The sequence below is a fragment of the Thamnophis elegans genome, chromosome 13 (assembly GCF_009769535.1).
Source record: "Thamnophis elegans isolate rThaEle1 chromosome 13, rThaEle1.pri, whole genome shotgun sequence".
Lineage (NCBI taxonomy): Eukaryota > Metazoa > Chordata > Lepidosauria > Squamata > Colubridae > Thamnophis > Thamnophis elegans.
Window position 1 is genome coordinate 33,080,865 of NC_045553.1, and position 19,164 is coordinate 33,100,028.

The 19,164-nt window shown below is 38.7% G+C and overlaps 1 protein-coding gene across 1 annotated transcript in view; it reads right to left on the minus strand.

The window, feature by feature from the left end:
* Nucleotides 1-5,108: 5,108 nt before the first annotated feature.
* Nucleotides 5,109-19,164, minus strand: part of KCNU1 (potassium calcium-activated channel subfamily U member 1) — a 96,917-nt gene continuing 82,861 nt past the window's right edge. The window contains 6 exon segments of the mRNA XM_032228754.1: nt 5,109-5,301; nt 7,209-7,318; nt 8,409-8,474; nt 8,476-8,610; nt 15,299-15,420; nt 18,415-18,462. Of these exon segments, the coding sequence (XP_032084645.1) occupies nt 5,109-5,301; nt 7,209-7,318; nt 8,409-8,474; nt 8,476-8,610; nt 15,299-15,420; nt 18,415-18,462 (674 nt within the window).

The window sequence follows — 19,164 nt, forward strand, 5'->3', positions numbered from 1 at the left end:
TTTTTCTAGAGGGTTAGGGGTGCAAGGGTCTTGTAACTTGACAGTTTTAAGACTTGTGTGCTTCGGCTTCTGGGGGACGGAGTCTGCCGCCGTCGGAAGCTCACGGAGCTTCTCTCAGAGTTCTGGTCTGTATATCTTATAAGATCTATAGATATCTCCCTTTCTGGCAGAAAGGGGGGCAGGGAGAAGATCAGTCGTTAGGATCTCTTTGTAATTCCAGCCTTTTTTTTTTCTACCCGCTGTGAATGGAGAAGAGTTCAACATAGCTGAGCTTTAACTCCAGCCAGTTCTTCGCAGCTGCTTTTTTGCAGCCCTAGGCAGATTGCCCCCCCCCCCAGGACAAAGCTAAGCTATTTAAAAAATTAATCCGGGCGGGGACCATTCCTGAGGAATTTCTTCTTTATTATCCAAAATACCAGCTTCAACTTTATAAAAGGCTCCCTTTTCTAGCTGCGTCACAAGATGCGATCTTATAGCTTTTGTGTTTTGATGTGACGTACTTAGTCAGCCCTACTCTCCTGAAGGCTCTCCGTATTAACTGTTAAAGATTAACTGAGGGGAGCAGAGACTTTGATTGTTGGCTTGCTTGATTGCTTGTTTTTTATTCTTATTTTTTTTTTGGAATGGCTCCCAAATCTAAGCAGAAGCGCTTCCTTAATAACATATCTCAAAAAATTGCTATGAAGTCGCTGCCCTTAGCCTCCTACGCCCTCCACTGGAGATTTGCTAACACAAGAATTTCTTCTCAAAACGCTTAATAATTTCAGACGGAAATTAATCAACTGATATCGGATTTATATGATCAATTTGATGCTAAAATTGCTCAAGCAAAGGAGGATATGATCGGAGTAATGACAGTCATGACAGATTATATTGCTGAAACGGAGGCTAAATTGGAACTTTTGGAAGAAACCAACTCTAATTTGACATCCAAAATCCAAACGTTACAACAGGAAATTGAAAATGCTCAAAAACAACTTGTCATGATAAATTATAATAAGACTGCGTTTGCAATAAGAGTTAGAGGACTGCGTGAAAACGACAGGAGAATTTGAAACAGATCTTCTTTGAGGCTCTTAGCCGCCTCGGTGGGAAGTCCGGGACTTAACTTTGATTGGCAGATTCAAAAATTTACCGCCAGAATTCATGGGTAGCAAAACAGTGGACAGCTTCCAAGGGACATAATTATATACTTTACCACAAGGGAATCAGAAATGTGATAATACAGAGGCTTTACAACAAGAGGCTGAGAATTGATGGACAGGACTGATTGTTTTTAAAGAAATACCATCTCAACTATAAGAGCCAAGGAGAGACTACATTTCTTAACTGAAGACTCAGAAATTCTCAGATTCCATACAAATGGGAAGTCCCAGCTGGCATTACAGTTACCTTTGAGAACTCCAAAACATCGCCTTAATTCTGTTTGTGAAGCTGAGAATTTATTACAAGACTCTGAAGGCTGGGACTTCCTGATTCATCCGGACCTGAGAGAGACAAGGAGAAGGAGAAGACAAGCAGCGGGATACGTGGCTACAAGGCGGAGGGTGTTGCTTTCCTCTTCCGGAAGGGCAGAAGAGTAAAGAATAAAGACTAGCGATGTTTTTAAAAACTTCATGATTTCTGCTGGTATAAAATGGAAAAGTTGCATATCGATTGATGAGACATGGAGGACTGAAAGAAGCGCTGCTGATTGTGGACACATATTGTATATAAGATTTGTTTGAACTCTAACTCAAATGCGCAGATTATTTTCTAGGCGAGGAGAGCGGAGATCGCGATCTTCTTGAGTTGTGGTCTGGGACGAACGGAGTTGGGAGGTGCGTGGGAGATGGAAGGGTAGCGAAAGCTTAACTAGACTACTTGGGGCTAGAATGCAAGCTGATGTTTGTATGAATTGCTATTTCAATATAAGGTAAGAAAGATTAGTCAGAGAGTCTCCAGGAAGGTGGAGTAAATATGTGAGGAGCAATGGACGCGGATAAATATATATGTGGACATGGGTAGAGCAGGGTGGAAGGTAAAAAATTTACACGTGGATGTGGGTAAGGACAGAATGGGAGGGTGTTGGAAATGAAAATGAAGAAGTACTTGAGTTTAATGGTTTATAGAAAGGTTTGGATATTTGGATAAAAAAGAGATAAATTAAAGGTCTGAATAGATAGATAAAGCAATGAGACTTTTAGTTGGGGAACCCCAATTGATTAACTTACCTGGTTCTAATATAGTTTGAAAACCCTGCAAGTAATAAAATAAACCGAAATTTGGAATGAGCCACATTGTTTAGATCTACAGATGATGGGAAGCTGTGTTAATGTAGTGGGTTTATGATCTTTCTTGTTTTTCTTTTTTTTGTGTGTCTTTTTCTTTTCTATTTTTACTATTCCCTTTTTTTTTGTTTTCTTTTATTTTTATCTTTAACTTTAAGTTAGTTGGTTTTATTATACTCCAGTGCTTGTTAAAGAACTATGCCGCGTATGGGACCTGGGAAGCCGTAAGGGGGTTAGGGAGGGGGGATTATAGGGGGGAGGGTGGAGGGTGGAAATACAGTTTCAATTCTTAGAACAATAAGAATTCACTTGTATACTGCTGCTCGCTTTCCTTTTCTCTTTCATTTCAAAAAAACAAACTGATAGATTAATTGTAGGGATACACCAAACGTGAGGAGAAGAGGGAAAGAAGAGGGAGAAGTAAGAGGGAGCGAGAGGGGAATGTAAGGAGGTGAGATGGAGGGAGGGGGAGATGTCTGAGGGGGAAGGCAGTAGAAGAGGGGAATGCTGGAGGGAGAAATGAAGTTGGAGGGGGAGAAGAAAGGGTGTATGGGGGATTGAAGTGTTATGTTGGGTTTTTTTTATGGTGGATTTTTCCTTTTTTTTGTTTTTTGTTACGCACAGTATATAAGTGATTGTACAAAATGAAAATGAAAATGAAATAAATACAGATGTGTTAAAGACTTGTGTGCTTCAATGCCAGAGTTTCTGAGGCAACATTTTGGTTGCTAAGCAAGAGCGTTGTTAAGTGAGTTTCACCACATTTTACAAGTTGGCCACACCCACTCAGTCACATGGCTGCCAAGCCACTCCTACTCGGTCACAAGGCCAGAAAGCGACTCCCACCCAGTCACATGGCCAGCAAGCCACTCCCACAAAGCAGGCCACACCTACAGGAGAGGTTCTAAAATTTTTTGAAACCCACCACTGATGTGTTAGTATAACTTCATTACCAGGGGTGTCAAACTAGTGGCCCGTGGGCTGGATGCATCATGTCCAGGCCACGCTCACCCCAGTTCCGCAAAGGAGAAAAACATCACGATGCATCATGTGATGGCAACATCATGCCCTGAGTTTGACACCCGTAATTTAGGCAGTCACAGTATTGCAATGTATGAGATGCCCTAGCTTAGGGGTAGAACATATGCCTTTGTGCAAGAGATAGGGATACAACTCCTGATATCTCGAATAAGTGAAGTCAGGTTCAGACCTGAAACACTGATGAATCATAGTCAATTATGAATAGTATGTCTGTAGAGACATTTGTTCCAGGTCAATTTGGGCCTAACAGGATTTATTTGGAGTGCCTGATTGAATAGAAATCCACACATGCATTTGATTGGTCTAAATCAGTCCAAACTGATTCAAATTGATTTGGATATTGAGTATGAATCAGTCTGGATACTTAAACTGACCAGTTTTTCAAACATGAGAATTGAAATGGGCTTGATCTATATATCCTATCACAACAGCACTTAACCAAACAAAGTAATATTTAAACTTTTATAAAGGAATTTTCTAACTTAATTGGATTGTGTATATCTTATTTTAATAAACTGGATATACAATCATGTGATAAGAATAGTGCACCATTTGCCCCAAGCATATGCTTTCTGTTTTCTACTAGCTGACCAACATACTTATTTTGTCTCTAATTTTGTCTTTAAGAAATGGGGCTCTAAATTCACTAATTGTTCAGGCAATAATCGTTTTCCTTCTGATTCTATGTGTGAACAAATCAGGTTCAATTCAAAATGGCTGCCCAACTTAAGAATGAGCCAAAGCAAATGATTTTATATGAAAATCATACATGAAGTATTGATTTCTTTCCCTACTTCATTTTTTTAATTGAGTAAATTAAAAACTTTAATTTAAACCTAAGGAAAATGCCATGTGTTAACCAATTCTGGGGAAAGGAGGCATGTTTAAAATACACTATCAACAGATGGGATCAGGTAGGCAGAATGTCATCTTCAAATTGTTATTAGTTTTGGAGTCTTTCAAGTAAGTAGCAGACTGCTTCTACATTCATACTGTATATGTGGGAGAAGATCAGGCAGAGATGGGCAGTAGAGTTAAATGTATCATCGTTTAGAGCAGGGGGTGAATCCAGCAGGTTCTGACAGGTTCTGGAGAACCGGTAGCAGAAATTTTGAGTAGTTCAGAGAACGAGCAAATGCCACCTCTGGCTGGCCCCAGAGTGGGGTGGGAATGGGAGATTTTGCAGTATCCTTCCCTAGAGTGGGATGGGAATGGAGATTTTGCAGTATCCTTCCCCTGCTATGCCCACCAAGCCACACCCACAAAGCCACACCACACCCATCAAGCCATGCCCACAGAACCAGTAGTAAAAAAATTGAATTTCACCACTGGTTTAGAGTTCTTGGGTTGCCACCAAAAGATCCAAATCCACTCCTCCTTGAATTCTGTGACCCTTATCTAGTGCCAATTTAATGATGACCCACTGGAGGAGATCCTAATGCTGGGAACGATTGAGGGCAAAAGAAGAAAGGGATGACAAAGAATGGGTGGCTGGATGGAGTCACTGAAGCAATAGGTGTGAGCTTAATAGACTCCAGAGGATAGTAGAGGACAGAAAGGCCTGGAGGAACCGTTGTCCATGGGGTCATAATGGGCGGACGCTGTCCATGGGGTCATAATGGGGTGGATGCAACTTCACAATTAACAACAACAACACTATTTGACCAGACTCTTGTGTATAGATCTGAACAAATCTTCTATGTTTCAACTTTATGAATGATCCTTACTGTTTGCACTGAACATTACTTCAATCTCTGGGGTTAAAAAAACCTTAAAACAAATGGTTGTAGACACTTCTTAAAGAAAGAATACTTTATTTGTATAGGAAATTTCTTTTTCTTTCTTCTGACTGCTAATCCTTTGAGGTTTTGGTAGAACAGATTTCACTACGTTTGTTAGGTCTTTGAATAAAATATTATATGGAACAAGGCAAAAGAGTTGATCAGAAGAGAGGAGCTCAAAATTAGTGGGTGGCCGAGCAATCACAAACCTGTTTTGGAGAAAAGTCACCAATAAAACAGAAATCAATTAAAAACATAGCTGTATTGGTCATGAGGAAAAAAAACAAATTTATAAAACAATACTTTATTAGAGCAACTAACATATAAAGTCACTGTATTCAAAGACCTGAATACTTACATAACATGGAAGGGAAAGAAAGAAGTTAACAAACAGAAATTTAATTCATTTTACAGAATAATGATTTCTTAGATCAGTGTTTCTCAACCTTGGCCACTTGAAGATGTCTGGACTTCAACTCCCAGAATTCCCCAGCCAGTATTCGCTGGCTGGGGAATTCTGGGAGTTGAAGTCCAGACATCTTCAAGTGGCCAAGGTTGAGAAACACTGTCTTAGATTAAATTTAGAAAAAAAGCACGTTATACTGGTTCCTCTCATTGACAAGTTAAATGGTACAATATCTTGGAGAGTAACAGAAATGGTTTTTAAATAAGACATTGATGATGAGCAGCTTTTATGGAATAATAATGCCATAGTTTCAACACCAACAATAGTAGTAGATTAGCAATAAGCCAAAAAATAGATAAATCCTAAACTTACATCAGTAACTTTGCTTAACTCATGTGGAAAAAAACTTGAAAGGATTTAGGAGAAAATGTAGCAACATTTGGCAGGGCTATAAGGCATCTTGTGTTAATGTCATATGCTCTGAGTTATTTCTCAATTGGAAGTTGTCTTTGGTTAATGGAATAATATAAGAATTCTTGCTCTCTATGAAAGAGAAGGTTACAGATTCAGCCTCTGACTTATATTACTAAGAAAGCTGTGGTGTGTCAACTCCAGTGATGGATGCTAAAGTCTCACAGATCTGGAAGATACTCCCTCAAGGAAGTCTCAACCATGTAGTTCAGAGGTCTGGTTCATTTTGTAGATATCTATACCAGTGGTTCTCAAGCTGTGGTTTTTAGACTTAAGTCTTGGTGGTCTATGGACATGGTCAGAGTAAAGAAAGGTTGAGAACCATGATCTGTTCCAGGGTTGTCAAACTCAAGGCCCAGAGGCCAGTTCCAGCCCATGGGGTGCTTCGATCTGGCCCATAGGGCCACCTTGGAAACAGTGAAGGCCTGGCCTGTAGTGCCTCTGCCAGTAAAAATGGAGCTTAGGATGGCCATACATGGTCCTCCCAAGCTTTGTTTTCGCTGGCAGAGAGTTGCAGGAGGCCGTTGCAGCAGAAAATGGAGCTCAGGAACCCATTTTCACTGGCAGAGTGCTTGGACTACCATAGGCAGCCCTGACACGAGTGACATCAAGCAGGCCACACCCACACTGGCCCAACCCAGAAGCCTGAGGTCAAACACAATTTTTTAATGTGGCCCTCAATGAAATTGAATTTGACACCCCTGATCTATACTGTTATATTATATATATTTTATTGCCCTAGTAGCCAACTAGAGAGTCTCCAGGAAAAGATCACAATCAGGGCATCAAGAATTTCCTCCTTCTGTTTCTCCCAAGCAAGAAACACTCATTTGGAGTCTTCCACCTCACTGTCACAGCTAAAAATCACCAAGACTCGCTATCTGTGAATTTATCTCACTACCTTTTAAAACCAATTGAGCCAGCAGTCACCATTGCATCGCATGACAACTCCATATATTAATTATAATTGTAGTACAAGATGCGCTGAATGAAATGGGTGTAAAAGAGGATTGAACAGAGAACAATAAAACCATATGACAAAAGAAAGCTCGTTACTTCATTACTACTCCCCAATTCTGTCCTTTAATGATGATTTTTCATTGTATTATGCATCCCCAAAGCTACTTTTCAAAATACAAACTCCATATAGTTTCTGAAATATTATTGAACATTCCAATATTTTATTGCTGTGTATGCAGGTAGGTAGCTAAACCTTTATGAAAAAAAATTCAATTTTACTATACTTTCCTGATTTCATATGGATTGGGGTGAGGTTTCAGGCGATAGATACCTAAGCAAAGAATTCCATACATATCAAGGGCTTTAATGAACACATCACCGAAGAAGAGCTGCAAAACAAGAAAACACTTTTGATTCTATATCAGCATTCTTGATTAACGGAAGACCCATAACTAAAAGTAGAAGATCATAGCTCAAAAAAAAGGTGGGTTTCCCACATCACTTCTTGGGAAAATAGCAAGCGGAAAATTATTTCCAGCTATTTCCATGTTTCTGTAGATATTTCCAATGTGATACTTTTATTTAAAAAATAGATATTTTGAAGGTATAGTACATGATAAAACACACAGTTTTTTGGATTCATAAATATGGGGCTGAATAGAATTTACAACTGGCCTAGGAATTTTTTTTTTTTTTGTAAAGTCAGAAATAGAATTGGCAGTTTCTAGTAACTCTTTTATGCAAATAATTCAGGCGGGGAATGCTGAGCAGAATGAATCCACAGAAATATCAAGAAAGAGAGGATAATCTATCCATCTTTAGAGTTGCGTCTGATTAGTTCACACTTTATGTTTACAAAATTATTCCATCCAATGAAGGAATCACAATGAAAACTTAGTAACATATATTGGGGTTGCTTACACTGTCCTAGAGCTGGCAATAATTCAATTCACGTCCTTTATCAAACAATGGACTTTATAAAGAATATTAGAAAGGTATCATATTTTCCTTCTAAACAGGTGAACAGTGCATTCTTACCTATACCACTGCCACTGATCATCTGTAAAAGCAGCTGTTCATTTGCCAGCTATTTTCTCATGTATCATACTTATCATACTCAGATAGATATAGTGTGGAGACCCACTGAAGATAACTTGCGTAAGAACAATTGAAAAGTTGTGGCCAATACAAATAGAGATGACTTTTCCTTTTCAAATGCAGGTCATTTTATACACATGTATAAAATAACCTTGATGGAAGCTTTGTTTATTGGCTACAGTATAATGTTCTAAATGTGAATCTTGATTTCAATGTTCTGTTTAGGATCAGCTTGGCAACATTCAAGTATGTCATCTAGAGCCACATAATAAGAGTTAACTCATGACTATCAAATGCTTAGATTTCTAATCATTAGACATTATCCGAGAGAGCAAAATGGATTAGCTTGAATTAAATCAGCTGGCATCTAACAAAACTTACCAGCAGCCCTTCCATTAACTCTGGATCATCTACTAATGTTAAAAGAGCCAGTTTACATCTATTTCTAAGTCCCAAGAACAAGGCCATTGCTATGATTGCTAGTCAGTGAACTCCCCTCTTCCAAATATTCTTCAAGGTCTGGGCTGGTCCCACCTGTCACCAGCGTCTGAAGCAAGGCCAGCACATGGTAATTATGGTAGGTCTGCAATGAGAAATAATAGAAGATGAAAAAAAAAAACCATTTGTGTCAATCGGATAAGAGAAAGATTTTGCAAACACTGTTAACCCAGAATTAAATGACCAGGCTGTAAAATTTGCCTGATTGGCCAATCCCTTTCATATTGATTTGACTGCAAAGAAATCCGCAATATGCACCTTTTTTTTTTAAAGATATGTATTAGCAAATCAGGGTGTGGACTTCTAGTTATGTCAGGCATGAAGAATCAGGACCTCTTACTAAGTTCCTATTAAGCTGATTATTGCTTAGGGTATACAGAAGAATATAGTCAACTAATAGCACTAAATTGACACTAGATAAAAGTCAATTGAATTCAAGGGGGGCTGGACTTGGATCACTTGTGGGAACATAATGACGCCAGACAGACTGCTCTCTTGACTCTGTCCCCTATCTCTGCCTCTCCTTCTTCTATAGATGTCACTTAGCACATTGCAAACACTGTTGGAAAGCATTATATATGCCTAAGAGAGAAAGAGTCATATTTTCCAATCTTCCATTTCTTCTTTACATGTTTTTTCTGTTCTTCTGAGAAACTAAGAGCACCTTGCAAGTAGCTGCCCCTGATTTTTATTCTTACAGTCAATCAATAAATCTCTTATCATGGTCACAGACCAGAATTAAAATATTGAAATAAAATAAAATAAAATAAAATAGAACGGAATAAGGACTAGAGGGTGACATGACAGCAAAGTGCCAATCTCTAAGGGGCTGCCACAAAAATCAACCTTTTCTCCAAAGCACCTGAAGGCAGGACAAGAAACAATGGATGGAAACTAATCAAGGAGGAGAACAAACCTAGAACTAAGCAGGATTCCCTGACAATGTGCTCCAACACTGGAGGATTTTTAAGGGCAAGTTGGATAATCATTTGTCTGAAATGGTATAGGTTTCCTGCCAGAGCAGGAGGTTGGACTAGAAGACCTCCAAGCTCCCTTCTAACTCTGTTATTCTGTTAAAACACAATAGTATAGTATAATTAGTGATAAGAGCATCAATGATCAGCAAATCTGTCTAATTTTACAGACAGTATAGCAGAATTTAACTATATTCAAGGACACTGTATCATATTTATGTGCTAGTAACAGAGGTACATAAAAGATGAGAATTTCCTGGTATTGTAACCAGGTCAGGAGTTATAAAATGGGTCCATAAATCCTTATAGAGGATACAATATAACAGGATATGAGTTGTGGTTTCAATGACCTCTTGTTCATAGGGACACTATCTCAGCTCATATGGGACTGCTTTGTATTGGCCCTCCAGAATGTGTATGGAGACAGCATTACAACATGTTAGAGTTGCTGCTCTCCAAATTTTAAGAAGAGATATATAAGTATCTCACTCATTTATGAAGTGGGGGGGGGAGCTTGACTGCTCAAGAAAATATTCTTATTCTTAACAATAGCCATCTTGTAAGGTAAGATGGTCTGTTACTGCCTTAAACTTACCCAGTGGTAAGTCAAGTAAGGCATTAAAACTGGGTTCCTTCTGTTCTTATCCAACTGTACTGTTTTTAAATAAGCCAGCATTTTGAAAGGGGAGTCTTTACTGAATTAGGAAAATCAATAATTCATTTGAACTGTTTCCTACCCTGCTGCTAAAAACATAGTCAGCTATGATCATATTCCAATTGTGTTGAAAGAATTTTTCATCTATTTAGCATACACAATAAGCCCAACTGAGTTGAATCTTGAAATCTCAGACCAATGTTTTGATTATAATAAGAAATAGAAGCAAGCTGGTGAGCAGTTTGAGAATGCAACACAATTTAATTTGGATAAATGGGTAACTACAATTACTCCAGAAAATCATGTTGGACTTTACTTCTCCATACCTCATTTTTATATTTTGTAAATGTGAATAAAAAAGTTGGAAACCTTCTTGTTCTGAGATGTGCATATTATAATAAAGTTACTCAAACCATGCCATTTCTGAATTATTTTTAGATCTATCAGACTGTTCTCCCCAAGTTCCAGCAAAACATATTTGTGATTCTAGCTGTAGTTCTTGAATTGAAAGACTTTGTGTATGAAATGAGTCCATAACACAATGAACATGTTGCATACAATGCACCTATTAAATGTGAAATTCAATACCTTCAACTATACAAATACTTAGCCATGGTGTATGGGTTTTCGCTGGTTAAGGGACTGGTATTTCAATTTAATACAAGACCGAGAAACTATAGTTCCAAATTTAGATAGCGCTAGCAAAGCTTTATGACTAATACAGATCGAGATATCATATTAGCCACAATGAAGAGCATGTGAGATTGGGTATGATAGTTTATGCCACGGTTGTCAACTGGCAGCTCACAGGCTGGATGCATCATGTGCAGGCCACGCCCACCCAAGCTCTGTGAAGGGGAAAATGCCACAAAACATCATGTGATGACAACATGACGTCGCAAGTTTGACACCCGTGGTATATGGTTTTCAGGTTGATTAACCAGAGAAAATTAAACATGTTGGACAATACACTTGTTTCATTGCACAATGACTGCAGATTCCAGAACACTGCAATAAGTTTTGATTACTGTTCCAATCAACGAGGAAAGGATAAGGATAGAGCAGACAATAAGTTTGCCTTGTCTGTGAAGACGTAGGCCATTTTGGTGAGTAGTGCTCCATTAATCCAACAGCTGTATCAGCATTTTAAAGATGGAATTATCTAGTATTATCCTGAGCACTAGGTCAGGTTTATCTTGCTCAAAAAGAATTGTCATTTACATACTTAGCTTTATAGGGCTGAGCTCTTTAATATTTCTTGGCTACATTTCTTTTTTAACATCAAAAGGATTGTTGCATTCGCTGACTTGGAAAAAAAAATGGAAGGAGTTTGTGTGTCACCTGTGTCTCTCTGTATTTATTTGCTGAGTTAAATACATCATTGGAGTTTTCAGAATAAAAGGAAGACAAGTAGAGAGAGATCGCTTTCTATCAGAATATCCCTGCAATTTATTTATTCAAAGTTCAACATAGGGTTCCCTAACTTGCAGCTGTAGCAGACTTCTTCAAAGTTGCTGCTGCTGATTATTATTATTTGGTAACCAAGAGGGGCAATTATAAAGGATATGGGGATTAGTCATGATTCAAATTAATTAAATTAGAATCATAGAATTATAGAGCTCGAGGGAATTTGGAGGTCTTTAGACCAACCCCCTGACCAAGACAGGAGACCTTAAGTTATCCTGGACAAAGGCTGTACAATTGTTCTTGAAAACCTCCAGTATGCAGCACCCACAACCCCATAGGCAAGCTCTTCACCTGACTAATTGTTCTCACCGTCAAGAAATTTCTACTTAGTTCTGAGGTTGGATCTCTCTGATAAGTTTCCATCCTTTATTTTTTGTCCTGCCTCAGGTGCTCTGGAGAATGGACTGAACCTCACTGTGACAGTCCCTCAGTGGTGGGTTTCACAAATTGTTCGAACCTACTCTGTGGGTGTGGCCTCCTTTGTGGGAGTGGCTTGCTGCCCATGTGACCGGATGGGAGTGGCTTGCCCCCCATGTGACCGGATAGAAGATGCCGATGACACTGGTCAGAACCACCTTAAATTACCTCACACACAGCACTGGCATGCATAAGAATATGATGTAAACTTGTTTTTTTAAAGGCATCTTTGGTTTGCGTTAAACAACCTTCAACACACGCAATGTTCTGATTGCACCACAAACGCAGTAGTCATCCTTACCTTTCACAGAGGCACTGAGTTTTATAAATATAAGCATGATAGTGTAGAATAATCATATCCAAGGACCAGTGGTGGGTTTCAAAAATTTTGGAACCTCTTCTGTAGGTGTGGCCTGCTTTCCAGGTCCACTGGTGGAACCTCTTCTGACTGGTTCGGTAGATTTGATGAACCAGTTCTACCGAATAGGTGCGAACTGGTAGGAACCCACCTCTGCAGTCCCTCAAGTATGGGAAGTCAGTTATCAGGTTACCGCAATCTTAGTTCTCTTAATTAAGCTAGATTAATCAAATTAATTAAATCAAATTCATTTTTGTCCTGCCTGCATATAATTTTTTTTGCAAAGTGGTACATTACCTAAAAGTAAGTTGTAGCCCTGACCAAAAAGTTATCCATCATTGCTTTAATATATTCAAAAAAGCACTTTATTAGAATGGCAAGAATTGCATTCTTACTTACAGTCATATTATGTTGAGGAAGAGAAGAGATCTATTACTAATTAAAACACTGTAAAATGGCTATTGTACCAGTATATCATCAACATTCTTGTTGAATTATGTTTTAGCAATGTTCAAGAAAGCCTTGTAAATTCCAACATAAATAACTTTTTAAATTATTGCTAGGTAGTGTTTTACCAATAAATATCCATCATTCTGAGAGTTTCTAAAAAATTTGGAATTGTTGCCATATGTTGCCTACTGTATACATTTCACATGCACTATTTTGAATATTGTTTTGCTTTGTAACGACCTAATTAGAATTTTTTGCATGCAACTCCCTTAAATATACCACTTTTTGTTTGAATGCTTTGAGCTGAGACATATTGAGAGAAAAATGCCAGTGATTCTATGATTTCATTTCAGTCTATTCCATGACAGAATTTTGGCAGCTGATGCTCTTTCTCCTGAAAAGATATTTAACAGTTTTCATTTACATTTCTAGTGAAAGCCTAGCAAAATTATACATTACCCAATTCTGGTGGTTCTTAGTAGACAATCATACTGTGATAAAATCCATAACATAAACTTTGCATGAACTACATGAAGAAATATGTTCTGAGAGTCTTCCTAATTTGTATTAAAAAAGAAACCAGTCTCAAATCCAGTGGCAGTTTAACCTATAATGTTGGTTTGACCAGGCAAAAATTGTACTGTTGACATTAGATGTATGTCTGATGGATTCAGCAAAGCAAACCCAGTTAATGACCAACAGTGGAAAGAGAACAATCAAGGATTGGCCCAAAGGTGGTCAAAAAGGCAACTAGAATTGCTTGGGTTTTTTCCCTTAAAAAGTTTAGCTTCTCATCCAAGAAACATCTTTAGTTCTAACTGCATGGTAGGAAATGGGAAGGATTTATATTCTTTGCAGTCATCTGGCCATTAGTTCTCTGAGAGACATTGAGGCCCTTTGGGGATTTATATTCCAATCTTCCCATTCTCCATCATGCAGTTAGAACTTAAGAAGCTTCTTGGATGAAAAACAACATGTTTTCAAAGAAAAGGAAAGTTCAGTGACCTTTTTGCAAAAGCACTTTTGGACAACCATGACCTGGATGACTGAGGATTGGGTTGGAAAACCTGCTTATTCCCTTAGGTAGATACTTGGACCTGAAATGCAAATTTTTCAGCTCTGTGTTCTGAGTTTCCAAGAAATTGGCAATTCTTAATTCAGTGACAGCTCATAACCCATATATTCTCCAGCTCAGAAGGAAGTGTTGACACTTAAGTTACCTAATTTAGAATCAATTTATAAAGTCAAGGGGTGCCCTGGAAGCTCTGTCATAGTATAGCTTGTCTCGGCACAGCTCTTTAGATGAAAACGAACACCAGGGAAGACATACTATAAAGAAGATGTTGATGTTGAGCCAATAACTAGTCCAACAACTTCAGCTCTGGACTAATAATTCCTGATTTAGACCATAAGCTTCATCTATTTAACTCTCATCAATTTCTGAAACAGAAATAAGAATATTTACCTAAGTTGAGAAAAACTGAACTTTTTTCCTGCTCTCTGATAAGTTGGTGTAGGTCGTTGGCTATAAAAAACATTTGAAATGGGATATATATGAGTCCCATGTTTCTATGGCACTGTTGAAAACTGCTAACGTGTTCATGGAAGCCATGAGGTAACTTGGCAGTCCTCAGACCAAGTGACTTCACTCAACCTTTCGTCGAGGGAGTTCCTCTGAGAGGAATTTCAGCTCTGTATGACTCGACTCTGTGATAGAGACCTTTGTCAGCTTGCCTGGGCTCAACCTCAGTATTCCACCTTCGTTGCCAATGTTCTAGCTAGGGAGAACGCTGAGTGGACAAACTGAGGCAAGCCAGTCTTTTAAAATGCTAACTGCTTTAATGCTAACAGGTTGCTAACGTGGCAATTCATAACGCCCGCATCTCAGCTAACGGCAACAGCTGAGCCCTATTTGACAGCTCTTTATATATGCCGGCTGTCAAACAGGTTGCCAATCAGGCGCGAGAACAGCACCCCCTAGGCAGACGGACTGAAGGGTGAACTACTGGACATAGCAATCAGGAATGGGGGTGAGGGGATGAAAGAGGCCTACCTTCCTGTTTGGTGGTAGGAAGGCAGGATCAGGAATGATGATGATAATGATGATGATGATTATTACGAATATCAATACACAATAGACAATAAAAAGGGAAATGTTTTTTTTAAAAAAAGAATATTAGTTATAGTGGTCATGAATATCCTGATAAATATGTCTGTCTTTATGGTAAATTAAAGTGTTGTATTGTGATAACATGTGGTACTTTGACTTAGGTTCTCTTGGCTAGGTTAGAGATAGCTATTTTTAGATAAGGAAAATTAATCCAAATAAACAAGGAAGATCAGTTTGTACTTTTGGACAAAGTTGGAGAAGATCAAGGAGTTAACTGAGTCATCCTACAGAAAAGGACAGTTTAATAAGAAACTTGAACTAGGTGACTTTTGAGGAACTTACTGTGCACAAGAGAGAATCCAAAAAGCTGTCTGAAAACAGTGATCCTTTGGATAAGTTCTCGTCTAACTTGTCAGCGTTTTCCATTCCAGTCTGTTGAAAGAATTGTGCATTTGCAGCTACCTCTGTAGGAAAAGAAAACATCAAAAAAAAACCAAAAAAAAAATGCAACACAAGACCAACTGCTTGCATATATCAGCCTAAATAAATGGAAATGATAAGTTGGGGAAAAACTCCACTAGATCCATTGCTACAGCATGAAAATGCACACAAGTGGTCCTCAGCTTATCACCAGTAGCTTAGTGATGGTTCAAGGTAATGACAGGTATCACAAAAGCTACTTACTACTCAGTTTTGAACAACATCACTCCTCTCCCACCACAAGACTGCCTTTTGGGGACTTGGCAATTGGCTTGCATTTATGACCATTTGCAGTGCCCCACAGTCATGTGATTTCCACGTTTTTGCTGGAATCTGGTGTTTCCTTCCAGTAAAAGTAATGACAGATGTTTATGGTAATGGCAAAAACAAGCCGTTAGCAAACAATGGGTTTGCTTAATAACTGCCACAAAAAAGTTGCAAAATTGGGTCTAGACACATGATGACCCACTTTATGACTGTTGCGACTTATGACAGTAATTGCCAGGTTCAATTGCAGTCATAACTCAAGAATTCTGTGCTTTGTGCCAGTTGCAGAGTAATTTGATGGAAAAAATTACTTTAGAAAGCTTTCAAAGGAAAATTGTATTTAGAAATACACACATACATGTAATATGTATGTATTGAATGTATGCATTATATGTAAGTATGTAGCCAAAGATATTTGGGTGACTTTTTTGTTCTTAATTTTATTGTTCTTGCTAGTTGCCTTAGGTTGCGTGGTGAGTAAGTGGCTGGATGTATAAGTAAAAATAATACATACATTGTTTTCCTGATGGTCGCTTTTTTTTTTAGATTTTCAATATATTCTGGGGAAAGATTTCATCCTGAAGATTTTGTGGACGTAATGTTTTATTTCTTTAGTTGAATGCCTGTTTTCATTATTTTTGATAAACTGTCAAAAGCTTTCCTTTCCTTTTCATTTCCTCATTCTTTTGGAGAAATTCTGAAAATCAGTCACCAGATTTCTCTTCCCATAACTTAAGTAATTTCACTGCCAGTATTATCATATTGTCTATATATAATATACATTTTAATTTAATTACATGATGCACTAATTTACTGAGATCAATTTGCTTCCCCAGTTCATAATCTTAATACAGTTGATGTTGGTTTGTGCATCTCAGTATTATTTCCACCAACTGGCAGGGTTTCATACCAGAGTTTTCCTCAGCCCTGTCAGAAATCGCAAGAGGCTGGATTTTTAGAAGGATGTGAGGATATTTCCCATTAAATCATGGCAGTTTTCCCAGAAGTTTAAATGTTACAAACTGGGAAACAGAGTGCAATGAGGAAGGCACCAAACTAGAAATCAGAAGACCAGTGCTGCCTGGAATGACTGCATGACTACACAACACTTTGTTGAACAGGCCCAGGGTACCTGCGAGACCACCTACTGTCACCAGTAGCCTCCCACTGTCCAGTGCGATCCCACAGAGTTGGCCTCCTCAGGGTGCCGTCGGCCAGACAGTGTTGGCTAGCGACCCCCAGGGGGAGAGCCTTCTCTGTGGGAGCCCCTTCCCTCTGGAATGAGCTGCCCCCTGAGCTTTGCCTAATCCCGACCTCTGGTGCTTCCGGTGCGCCCTAAAAAATTGGCTTTTCCAGCAAGCCAGCCTGGCCTGAACAGAATAAAATAAATGATTAACTTAATTGTTAATTCTAACCTAATTTTTAAAATTTTATTGTTAATATTAAATGGGTTTGTTTTTGGATACTTTATTTGATTTCCTTTTTAACTTTTGTAATATGTGTTTTTTTTATGTTGTACGCTGCCCTGAGTCCTATGGGAGAAGGGCAGCATATAAATCCAATAAACAACAACAACAACAACAACAACAACAACAATCATCATAGTAGTAAATGCTGCAAAGCAGCTGCAGAGCCTCTGCATAAACCTTGCTGCTTTGAGTGTGCAGGGCATTTCTATACACTCAATGACAAAAAAGAAATGACCCTCCAATCCTCCTTTGCCCCAAACAGACAACAGCTCTTAGGTCTAGGTATGAAGCGGCACCAGTCTGGTGTAATAGTTAAGGCACCAGGCTAGAAACAAGGAGAAGTGAGTCTAGTTCCACCTTAGGCACAAAATCAGCTGGGTGACCTTGTGCTAATCCTTCTCTCTCAGGCCTAGGAAGAAGGCAAGGGCAAACCATTTCTGAAAAAATATTGCCAAGAAAACTGCAAGGATTTGACAATATTTAAGGCACCAAAAAGAGGGGAGAGGGGATTAGAATATACCTCATCTTCTATTTTATATTGGGCGGGGGACTATTTTCCAGAGCACCAAAAGGCAAGATGAGAAACAATGGATGGAAACTAAGGAGAGAAGCAACCTAGAACTAAGGAGAAATTTTCTAACGGTGAGAGCAATCAACCAATAGAACAACTTGCCTTCAGAGGTTATGGGTCCTCCATCACTGGAGGCTTTCAAAAAGACACTGGACAACCATTTATCTGAAATGGTATAAGGTCTCCTGCTCAAGGAGGGGATTGGACTAGAAGACCTCCAAGGTCCCTTCCAACTCTATTATTTTAGAACAGTGTTTCTCAACCTTGGTGACTTTAAGTCCTGTGGACTTCAACTCCCAGAATTCCTTCCCAGAAGGTTGAGAAACGCTGTTTTAGAATGTAAGTCCATGTGAGCATCATAACTACACCAATTAAAAAATCATCATTCTGGGTGTACCCACCCTTGGGCAGGAGTGAGAGAAAACCCCTCCAGATGGAAAACTTGTTTAGCTTCCTGCTGAGACTTTGCAACACTTCATTGTATTTATTCTCCTGATAAACCATTGGGACGTCTTTAAAGTTGCTGAATTAGCACTTAAGTCAACCCTTTTATTGTTCTTTGGACATGGCACGCTGTCACTTTCTATCTGCAGATTCTAAAGAGAGCTGGCAGTAAAAATAATGCATCAGGCATATTGCTTCGTGAAATTTGTTCCTAAAGAAAAACTTACTTAGCTCGGTGATGACAGAGATCCGTTTGGAAAAAGTGGTTGATTGAGCTCCAATGGAATCTTCATTGAATTCCTGTGGATTAACTTTTGATATCAGTGTAAGAGGGAGGGGGGAGGGGGGGGAAAGAAAGAAACAAAGAAAGTCAGACATAAATATAAGAGGTTCTGAGTCTGTCAACGAACACTTCTTAAACATTATTTAATGCAAACAAAGAGACATTTCTTTCGTCTTCAGTTCAGTTCCAGAGCTTCATTATCTTGGAAGCTTTGCAGAATTACAAATGGGATTCATTTTGTCGAGGCTGCTTTTCTTTTTACTTAATAAACCAGCTTAATTCCCTTCTTAATTAATGTGCTGTACTGAATGCAGCTATTCAATAGATTAGGTTGTCTCTGATGTTGTGGTATGGCACTTGGCTTTAAAATTGGAAAGGCATATTTTGGTGGTAAGATGTGTATATGAATGGCAATACATTCACACGATTAAGTGCAAGGCTTCTTAGCTTTATCTCTCCCCAACCCTTGCACAAAGCAGAAAGTAATAGGATGGATAAATACATGTAAACAGACATAGATTAGAGAAATGGTGGGACCTGTCCCAGTCTGAACCCTTAAGGAAGAAAAACCCTAGATGCCATTTGGTTGAAGTGAAAGGTATTTTTACTAAGAGATGCTGGTTGTAGTAAAGTCAGACGAAATCTGAGTTTCCCAAGCAACAAGACAAAACTATTTCCTTCAGTCCCCTCCCTC